At 43.1% G+C, this 10,954-nt stretch overlaps 1 protein-coding gene across 1 annotated transcript in view; it reads right to left on the bottom strand.

The window, feature by feature from the left end:
* CPT1B (carnitine palmitoyltransferase 1B) overlaps positions 1 to 10,954 on the bottom strand; it is a 51,785-nt gene that overhangs the window by 1,792 nt on the left and 39,039 nt on the right. The window contains exons 15-18 of the mRNA XM_066592232.1: positions 9,697 to 9,831; positions 9,455 to 9,607; positions 6,628 to 6,741; positions 1,781 to 1,873 (exon numbers count right to left, since the gene is read on the bottom strand). Of these exons, the coding sequence (XP_066448329.1) occupies positions 1,781 to 1,873; positions 6,628 to 6,741; positions 9,455 to 9,607; positions 9,697 to 9,831 (495 nt within the window). The remainder of the gene's footprint in view (positions 1 to 1,780; positions 1,874 to 6,627; positions 6,742 to 9,454; positions 9,608 to 9,696; positions 9,832 to 10,954) is intronic.

The following is a 10,954-nucleotide window of genomic DNA, read 5'->3' as shown; positions in this document are numbered from 1 at the left end:
GGATTTTGTTTAACTTTGGATTTACACAGACAAGCACCCTGCCTAACAGAATCACACCCATGGCAGACCTATGGCCTTGGTTGGGCATGGCAACCCATCAGCATGCTGTAATCACATCACTAGGGCACCGATAAGATGAGAGGAGTCTCCTCCCTCCTGCTGAGCACTTAGATGCCACAGTCCATAGTGGTTAAACAGATGGGATAGGAGTTACCTCTGAACTCATCTGTTACAGAAGAATGTCAGTGGTATATTAGCAGCTTACTGCATACTATGTTGGTATTGAGGTCAATGTATGACAGTATGCAGCAGGCTCCAAAGGCGCCCATGTGATTTTTTTTTTTTTTAAGCTTGGATCCTTGCATTTTATGCCAAGGGGTTAAAGTGAATTTTTACTCAAAATTTTAAAATGTTCATACATTGGTAAATTAGAAATTGGAGCAGTAGCCGAAGTTTCATAATTCAGAATCCAATGGCTACCACTATAACAGACTGACAGTTTATCATCAGGTTCTGAGATGTTAATTTGAAAGCAATAAACATGGCTGCACTTCCTGTTGCTGCAAATGACTCATACATAATTCTGATTTTGTAATTTAAAGGCATTTTTAATTTTAGGCTAGAAATTCGCTGCGTCATATGAAAGCATTAAAAATGTTTTAGGTAACCCCAATACACTGCAATGATACTTTTTGGAAATCTGTTAGGCAGCTTATCAACACAAGCCACACTAACCCAAGTTTTTGTGGTGTTTTTACACATGCCATTTGGGTCTGTTTTTGTTGCATCTGACATCAATATAAATTCACACGCTGCAGATTTATAACCCACAGTGCAGGTCAATTTACGCTGCAGATTTTCTTTGTCATGTGTGGACAAGATTTCTTAAAATCCCATCAACAATGCTTTTACTGTAAGGCTAGGGTCAAACAGGGCGGATTTTCGTCGGAAATCTCGCGGTTTGGCCGCAGCAAAAACCGCGAGATTTCCGCCAGGAGAACCGCCGCGGTTTAAGCCGCGGCGGCTTTGAAGCGGCCCGGCCGCTCGCTCTTTCGCTGCGGCCGGCGCTTCCATAGAGGAGAGCGCGGCCGCAGCGGAATGGAAAAAAGAATGGACATGCTGCTTCTTTTGAAACCGCGGCTGCGGCCGCCACAGCCGCGGTTTCAACCGGATTTACCGCAGCGGATTAGCCGTTCCATGTGGACGAGATTTCTGAGAAATCTCATCCACATGGCTGGCTAATCCCGGGATTAGCGGCCGCGGGCGGTTTTGCCGCGGGCGGATCTGCTGCGGCAAAACCGCGGCAAATCCGCCCTGTGTGACCCTAGGCTTAGGCCTCCTGGACACGACAGGGTCGGATCCGGCATGTGCATGTGAAGTACAGGTAAAGCCGTGCCGTTGCTAGGCGATGACGTGGATCCTGCGACCCTGTTGCAGTGCTTACAGTGGAAGGGCTGCGGGATGGACAGCTTCCACTGACTTCAATGGAAGTTGTCAGTGCGGAAAAACGCCCAGAATGGAGAATGCTGCCATTTTTCTGCCACGAGCGAATCTGCTGCGGAATCAGGGGGCAGCTGCCAGACACGAATTCCGCAAAACAAATCTGCCCGTGTGCAGGAGCCCTAAAACCGTAGATTTTCTGCAGCTAATGCTGTTGCAGAAGTTCCATAGCATTTCCACAACGTGTGAATAAACCTTTACAATGGTGACAGGGAGAATTTAATGTAAGTGTCTTCATGGCCTCTTTAATTAATTATAAAGAAACACAAAGCAGTTGTACCGTTTCAGGGCTGGAGAATTTGCTAGAAATGTGCAGAGTGATGACATTCTCTCCTGCAAAGATGTACGAGACACCATAACCATCATCAGCCACCTGTAATTAAATAGTAATGAGATACATGAGTGTGATGTCAACCGTAGTGATTCTGCACCATCTCATTAACTATTACACCACTCGTAAAAAGGACACTTTTTGTAGATATAAAAACATTTACATGAGTTATGAATGATGAAGGATGGGATCCACCAGTTCATGTGACAGATGTACTACAAATGACTTGTGGACTGACCATCATATAAGTTCCTTTGTTAACAAGTTATCATAGTGTACAAAAGAAGCAGCTAAATGCCATATTTAGTGCTGCAGCATCTGTAGTGGTATGTGGTTTAGGTGAATACAAACACTTTGGGGGGGATTTATTAAGCAATTTATGCCAATTTAATAATAAAAAAATAGCTAATTTTGGCACATACCTTTTTTTGAAGTTTTTTATCTTACACTACCACTTTCAAAAAAGTGAGTGAGGTTTAGCAGAAGGGGGCGATACTTGCAGCAGCTGACAGATTTACTAAAATCTATATGTAAAATTGGCAAAAATTATAGCAAAAATCTGCACCAGATCATAGCTGACATAGATTACATTTTTTTCTGGCACATGGAAAAGCCAAGGATGCAACAAATCTATTATCTATTAAGATGTGTGTGCCTCTTACAAAATTTGGTACATCTTAATCCAGCCTACTTCAAATGACTGGGGAAGGCAATGGCACACCACCCCGCAAAAACAATCTGCCAAGAAAACGTCACAATGAAATGTCACCCTAGAAGTCAGTCACGACTCGGTGCTCGCATCAGGGGACTTGACCTTTACCTTTTTTTTTTTTTTTTTATAAATGTCTTTATTGCACAGATCAGGTTACACAAATAGCAATGTCATAAATTTGTTAGAATCCTTCTTTCTTTGTATATGTGTGTTAGTCCTAACCTGCTTTTTTTTCTTTTTCTTTCAATTACTATAAAACATAACAAACTAAACTTTAAAACACATAATTGACATACATTAACTCAGACTCTTGATCTACTACGACCACCTATGTTTTTGGTCTACTGACCTGTGTGTTGAGGATCTTCAAGTTTATGGAGGCCTCCCGCGTCCACGGCACAACTCATGTGTCACCCTAAACAGGTATTTCCCCAGCTGCCATTTGTTCCTGGAACCAGCAGGTATAGCTAAAGCAGTCCCTCAGTTTATCTTTTACCCTTTGTGGTAGTTGTTGGATAAAGCTCTCCCAAGTTTCGAAGAAGGCTTGTACCTTTTTTTCCTTGAATAGTGATGTTTCTGCCCAGTCCATTTGGAACAGGAATGCTAGTTTGTCTAGGAACAATCTGAATGGGGGCCCTGTTGGCTGAATCCATGTTTGCAGTATGGCTTTCTGTCCTGCTGCTGCTATGAAGTGTAGTAGTTTTCTTACGCCTCTTGTGCAGTGGTATGTTTCTGGGTCTAGATATCCAAATATTGCCCATATCGGCTCTTGTGGGCAGAAATTCGTTAGATGTGCTTTTGTGTATTCTCCTAAACGTGCCCAAAAGGCTTGTATTATGGGGCATGTCCACAAGCTGTGATATAGATTTGCATGAGGTCTCTGGCATTTAAAGCATTTTGAAGTGGCGTAGATTCCCATGTGGAATCCTCTACTTGGGGTTAAGTATGATCTGTGGACAATCTGCAGTCTCATTTCCAGAAACCTTGCCGATGGCAGGAATCTGTGTGCTGCTGTCAGGGATTTCATTATCAATGAGGGTGTGAATTCCGGGTTGTCCACAGCCCATTTGCCCACCCCCGGGTCAATATCGTCTTCCTCTCTCATGTTTCGTATTGTTCTATACAGCTTGGAGATCATGCCCCTTGGCCCTGTTCTCCTAGTGGTCCATGTGTCCCCTGTCTGTTTCCAGTCACTTTCTCGGAATTTTGGTATGAGTTCTGTAATGTAGTGCCTAGCTTGTAGGTATGAGAATAGTGGGGCTCTAAGTTCCGGGTATTTTTGTTTCAGTTCGTCATATGTTAAAGGAGATGTCTCGAGGAAGCAGTTAATTTTTTTTTTTGCCCAGTCCCCCCCATTAAACACACATTACTAAGCCCCCCTGTAAATGACATTTCTAGCTGGTTCGTACTTACCGTTCCAGCGTTTCAGCAAGTTATAAAAGTTTCCTCAAGATGGCCGCCGGCTCTTTCCCAGTCGCTCGCTGCAGCCCGACGTGCGCGCTCCCGAGACGCCGCCAGCTGTGTCTCCATGGCAACCGGACGCATCGCAGCCGCCGACCAGACGCCCCGCAGCCGCCGACCAGACAGCAGGTAACCGGCGCTAGCCCCCGGCTCCCCAGCGCTAGCTCCCCCGGCGCAGCGACAGCCCCCCCCATCGCAGCGACAGCCCCCCCGGCCTAGCGCTAGCTCCCCCGGCGCAGCGACAGCCCCCCCGGCCTAGCGCTAGCTCCCCCGGCCTAGCGACAGCCCCCCCGGCCTAGCGACAGCCCCCCCGGCCTAGCGCTAGCTCCCCCGGCGCAGCGACAGCCCCCCCGGCCTAGCGCTAGCTCCCCCGGCCTAGCGACAGCCCCCCCGGCCTAGCGACAGCCCCCCCGGCGCAGCGGCAGCCCCCGGCGCAGCGGCAGCCCCCCCCCCCCCCCGACCCATCACTTACCTGGGAGGCTTCTCGGGGCTGCTGGGCTGGGCTGGTCTTCTCCGCTGGGCAGCTCCAGTTTCTGCACCTTCCTCTAACAGAGGATGGTGCAGAATGGCCGCTTCAGCGCGCTCCCGAGCAGTGACAGCTCGTCTGCGCATGCGCAGAAGAGCTGTAGCGGGGAGCACACTGAAGCGGCTCGTGCTGAATGGAGAAGACCGGACTGCGCAAGCGCGTCTAAAAAAGCAAGCTGCCAGCGAATTTAGACGGAACCATGGAGACGAGGACGCTAGCAACGGAGCAGGTAAGTGGAATAACTTCTGTATGGCTCATATTTAATGCACAATGTACATTACAAAGTGCATTAATATGGCCATACGGAAGTGTATAACCCCACTTGGTTTCGCGAGACCACCCCTTTAAGATCCGTCTTTCTCTTGTGTGTAGTAGTTTGTCTATTGAGTGTATTCCCTGGGTCTCCCATTCCGTGAAAGTGTTATGGGGTTTACCGTTTTGGAAGTCGGGGTTGTCTATTAATGATATGTGTGGTGATATTAGTGGTGAAGTTTGGCTGTCTTTACGTAATTTGTTCCACGTCTTCCAAGCTATTAGTATCAGGGGATTCCTTTTGATCTTTTCTGGGAGTTCCGCATATGGGCGGTGTAAAATGTTCTGGAGTTTAACTGGGCCGGCCATTTCCTGTTCAAGGGGTTTGTTTGTAAAGTATGTCTTAGAGTAGATCCAGTCATGGATGATTCGTGCCTGTGCTGCTAAGTTGTAATCTCGAACGTTAGGTAGGTTGGTTCCTCCATTCTCTCTGTGTTTGTGCAGTGTTTTGAGCGCAATACGGGGTCTTCCCCCCCCATATAAATTTCCTGTATAGATAGTTAATTTTCTTTATATCTTTTAGTCTTAAGAGTATGGGCAACGTGTGTAATATATATAGTAAGCGTGGGAATTCTATCATTTTTATTAGGCTAATCCTCCCCAGGAAGGAGATTGTAAAATTTTTCCATGTGTTCAAAGTTATTTCTAGTTTTTTGATATGGGGTTCTATATTCGCGTCGTATAGTTTGGAAGGGTTTCTTGTAATTTGTATTCCCAGGTATTGTATAGCTTTTTTTCCCCATCGAAATGGATATTGTGCTGCCCACGTAGGTTTGGCCGGGCCTCTAAGAAGTAAAGCTTCTGTTTTGTCCAGGTTTATGGTGTAGCCTGATAATTTACCAATTCTCTCAATATTCCGTATTAAAGGTGTTAGTGTCTCCCTGGGGTTGTTTACCACCAAAAGGATGTCGTCCGCGAATGCCTCTGTCTTTATTTTTGTGCTTCCGCAGATTGCCCCTGTGTATAATGTTGTGTGTGCTAGATGTCTAAGTAACGGGTCTATAGATAGATTAAACAGTAACGGTGAAAGTGGGCATCCCTGTCTGGCCCCTCTGAATAGATCTATTTTGGGGGTGTTAAGTCCATTAACTGTAAGGGTCGTGGTGGCATTTGTGTGCGATGTGTCTATGTAATTTACAAAGGTCTGTCCAAAGCCTCTTCTTTCTAGTAGCATATTCAAGAATGGCCAGGCCATCTTATCAAAAGCTTTCTCCGCATCTAAACTTAGCAGCATCATCGTCTGGCTTTCGGGGTTCTGTGCTATGACCGTTGCCGCTATGGCGGCTCTGATGTTTTTTAGAGCACTTCGCCCTTGTGTGAAGCCTTTCTGTGCTGGGTCTAATATGGACGGAAGAATCCGCTGAAGCCTGTCTGCTAGGATCTTGGACAGAAATTTGTAATCGCAGTTCAACAGCGCTATTGGTCTATAAGACCTTGGGTCCGTTATGTCTTTGTTTGGTTTTGGAAGTAGAATGGTTCTAGAGGTCCCAAAGTCTTCTGTTTGTATACCATTTATGTATATTGTATTGTAAAGTTGGGTCATTATTGGTACGATGTCGACCTTTACCTTTTACCTTACTTCAGATCAAGATTGGAATATGAAATTCCCATTTTGCTTATATTTACAAATATTTCATTTCAAGTATAAAGTTCAGCACCAACTCATAACCGGCTCTAGAAAGCCAGTAAGAAAAAACATGACAATCTAGTGCATTATGTACTATAAAAGAAACCCTCAGTACAAAATCTTAACCCATGCAACAGTCTTTCCACCTCATTACTTACGGGTCCAAATCCTCCTCCAGCAGAAATGTGTTCTGGGAATTCCTCCAAATCAAAAAGTTTCAGCTGCTGCTGTGGAGTCTGAGATGTGGACAGTCTCCAGGGTTCGGACAACACCTGTAAGTCCCATAGGTTAAGGTGAGTGGTTTGCCATGATATTCATCGATACAAAGCATTTGCATTACATGTGTTTATTAGAATACAATTTTGAAAGGAAAGACAAAAGAAAAACATAAGCATTCAATGCTGTTGATACAATAGTCATAATGTCATGGGGAGCCAACCTGCTAGAAAAAGAAAAAGTAATATATAATCAGGGGTGCACAACATGTGCCAAATGCAGCTCACAATGCCATTCTGTGTGGCCCCAATAATCTGGACACAGAAATATGCGTGGCTGCTCATGTGCAGTTTTCTTGTCAGGGTGAAAAAGAGTGGCACATAGCAGGGCAACAAGAAGTGACAAGCACTAAGGCTGCACTGTGCAGACATGTCTAGGACCCCTATATACCGGTATTAGGAGAATAAAGTTGAGCAGTTTAGCACTCCAGAAATGAGTATATGAGTTAGAAGCATTGTATATACATGTAGCTCTCTCCATTGTACTTTATAGGATTTATGAAATGCCAGGCCGGGAAGTTACATTACATAGGGGTGCACTTACTTTTGCAATTAGCATTGAATAATCGAGTTGTGACCCCATTACTTTTCTTATTTAGGACCTAAAGAATGCTTGTGCCAAATTTCACACTTGTACGAGACAGGGAAGTTACATTACATATGGGTGCCAATACTTTTGCACTTAGCATTGAGTAATCAAGTTATGATCACCTTTACTTTTCCTATTTAGGACTTAAAGAATGGTTGTGCCAAATTTCTTGTTTGTATGACACTGGGAAGTTAGAAAATTAGATTGGGTACATTACACAGGGGTGCCAGCCAATACTTTTGCACTTATCAAGTTGCGACCCCTTAACTTTTGCTGTTTAGGACCCAAAGAATACTCTTGCCAAATTTCATGTTTGTACGACATCGGGAAGTTAGAGAATTAGTGGCGAATCAGTCAGTCAGTGAGGGCTTTTACCTATATATATATATATATGCAACAAAAATTCTCAATGAAAAAAATATACTGTGTAATATAGTCATAATAGAAAAAAATACCAGCAATATGCCTCAACAATCGAGAGAAGCAGCTTAAAAGAGCACTATTATTTCAACAAAATTTGCATAAATGAATAGTATAAATGAAAGTAAGAAACTCTATAATACGAGTATATCTAATTATGAAGCAACTGCCTATCTCTCCATTTATTAGAGTAAAAAATGAGACAGATTTTCAGTTTCATTGAGAGATCAGGTTACAGCTGTCTATAGAAGCTGAGGGGGGATGGAGCAGCTGCAGTTAAAGAGAGGCACAGAAACTGTTTTAGGCTTATTTCAGTAAGTGATCTATCTCACCCGGGTGCAGAATTCACAGCTACACTGCTCAGTACAGCTATTTAATGTCTTGCATGCTGCTGTTGCTTCTGAAATCACAGTGGTATTTCGAATCTATATAATCATAGGACTGCCCTTCACAGATATAGATAAAATTAAAATGAATAACTTTTATTAATGAATTGTTTAAAATTAGGGCCACATAAATCATATAACAAACACTAACAGACATGGACTGACAACATGGATCATTCTGTGTGACTCAGTGACCAGATGGAGTGAGGGTCTCAGTTCCCCTCAAGTATCCAGTCGGGTTAACCCCTATTGACAAAATTAGGGGACTGGGTCACTGGTTAATAGCGAGTGTCACAGTAAGAAGTAGGTCAGAGAGATCTTAGGTTTCAGGTCAAACGTATCTTGTTAATACTTCATAGTTGGAAACCCCTCGACCATTATTATCGCTAAATAAGGATTATATGGTTAGTCAGAGGTATATGTAACACCATACTGAGTAAATCGTCACTTGTTGCTTCTGTGTGTATGTGAGAGATAGAGACATAGGAACAGGATTTCCTCTCTGTGCGCTGTGTTTGGAGTTATCACAGCATAATGCCCATTGTGGAACTGTGATCAGGGTCAACTGAGAATTAGAAATAGAGCCTGCAGAAGAGTAAACTGGTGATAAATGCAGGATAGAAGCCGTATAATGGAAAGCTATAGCACTATTTCTCATGTATATACAGGGCAGCTTATTCTGAAACAGGTTCTCATTAAGCTATTTGTCTGGCTGGGTGGTAGTGAAAAAAATCTGACTATAAAGCAAGTGCAGACATATCATTTGTGCAGCTGCACTGGGGACTTGCAAACAAGGGGACCCACTGTTATTTTAACATCACAAATGTCTTTTGGTCAGATAACTGATGTGACATAGCAAGATCATTTCAATCAAATGAAAAGTTACCATGACGTCCTTCAGGAAAGTTACCGTAACATTGGGGGTTTTCGTCAGGTAACTAATGTGAGGCCACAAGTGTGCTTATCCCTGGGAATTACCAACTGTGTTTTTGTTAGACAGTTAGACAAGTAGCTGTGAAATCACAAGTGGAATTCAGTCAGGAACCTCTCACCAAGTTGGCCTATCCGTGTGTGAGAAAATGGGAGGAAAGCCACCCAAGGGGCACTTCTTGAGCTTGGAAGGTTTTTAAAACTATATTTTCTCTGAAAAGCCACAGCATATCAAAGAAAAATGTAATTCATTGTTATCAGAGAGTGTGTGTATTTTTTGGCGCCTATAGTTAGGGCGGCATGAATCTCCTGACAGCTATATAAGTCCTAAAGTCACTAAAAGAGCTCTGTATACATGTAGTAACAGAATGCAGTGAGCTCTCACCTGTTGAAGGAAAGGGGACTCAGTTCCCAGATACTTGGACACAAGATAGAGGCAGAAAAGATGACGATCAATCCCTTTGCCGGTCATTGCTAAACGGTACATGAGCTGGTGACGCTCAGCTGCAGCTCGGTAAAGAGCCAGGCGATTCTCTTTCTGCAAATAAAGAGATGATGATCAGAGGCATTCATCTATTTGGAAGGTCAAGTATGGAGAAAAGATGAGGACACAAGGCATATACATACAGTTTGATTGGGGTCCTCCATGGCTTTTACAAAATCACATGACTGGGTGGTACACGACCTAACAGTCTCTGTTCGACCTTCACGGAACAGACGAGTCATTGAAGCTTCATATGTCAGGCAGAAGTGACCTTTTTCCTGTTGTTACAAATTCAACAGAAGTAGAAAAAAAAGTGAACCCAAAGTTAACACAAAAAATTGAATTAGTCAACTGAAAGAAAACCGAATGCCCACAGATATTGTCAAAAAGATACTTTGTTGTGTTGCATTGTACAGTAGGTAGCCAGTCATAATCTGAAGTTTATACTATGCAAGGATAATTGATTTTTATGTTATTAACAAGTGCTCACAAGACTTTTCATTTTCGCAATCAATGGCTTTTGTGCACAGTTGTGATGCTTTTGGCCTAAATCACTACCAGAAAACCAAATAGTTGTCCATCTGATAACCTGTTTCCATTATATGTCCATGGCCAGATTAAAGGCAATGATAGGCGGCTGATTGTCAAAACATGAATCTTGTAGCTGCATTTCTCTTGTAGGCAGCCATCACTAACGCCTATAGATCCAGAAGCTTAACTATAGTCGGTGCTGAACATACAGTCATAAGTGGGCCCCTGAGCCTTAGGAGGCTCACAAGCTCTTTTCTTTCCCATATAAAGAGACCAGTATTATCAATGGAGTATTTTAGTTGGGAAGCCCTGTTACAGACATTGCAATGGGGCCAATTAGCTTCAAGTTAATCCTTTCTATAGACCTTATGTGTTTATCTCAAGAGTATATACAGCAATACCCAAAAATCAATATGCCATCATGTCCTGTAACATCTTAGTGTCTGCACACAGTATAATCTTCAGCTACATCCTTTCCATACCCTTCCTCTCCAATAAAACCTTATGCTCAGCCATAATCGTCAACTGATACATGTCACAATTGGTTTCTGTAATTTCTCCCTTTCTCCCTTCACTTCTTTTTGTAATGCAACATTCACTGACATTAAAGATGACTTTTACATAAATAAATGAGGAAAAAAATGGTTTTCAGAAAGTGATAACAGGAAATCATTTTATTACAGATCCCATCATGGTTACCACTGATCATCTCCAGAGAAATTTGTCTAGATATGACGATGGTAAAAGTGCAGGTAACACATTCCGTGTGGCTGTAATGGTACTCCTTTTCCGTTGTCAATTTCATCCAATAGAGGGGAAACAAACAGATTTAACTAAGAAGAAATTGGTTGATTAGAAATGGAATTCAAG

This window comes from Eleutherodactylus coqui, chromosome 2 (genome assembly GCF_035609145.1).
Source record: "Eleutherodactylus coqui strain aEleCoq1 chromosome 2, aEleCoq1.hap1, whole genome shotgun sequence".
Classification (NCBI taxonomy): Eukaryota; Metazoa; Chordata; class Amphibia; order Anura; family Eleutherodactylidae; genus Eleutherodactylus; species Eleutherodactylus coqui.
This window is presented reverse-complemented; position numbering and strand designations above follow the sequence as displayed.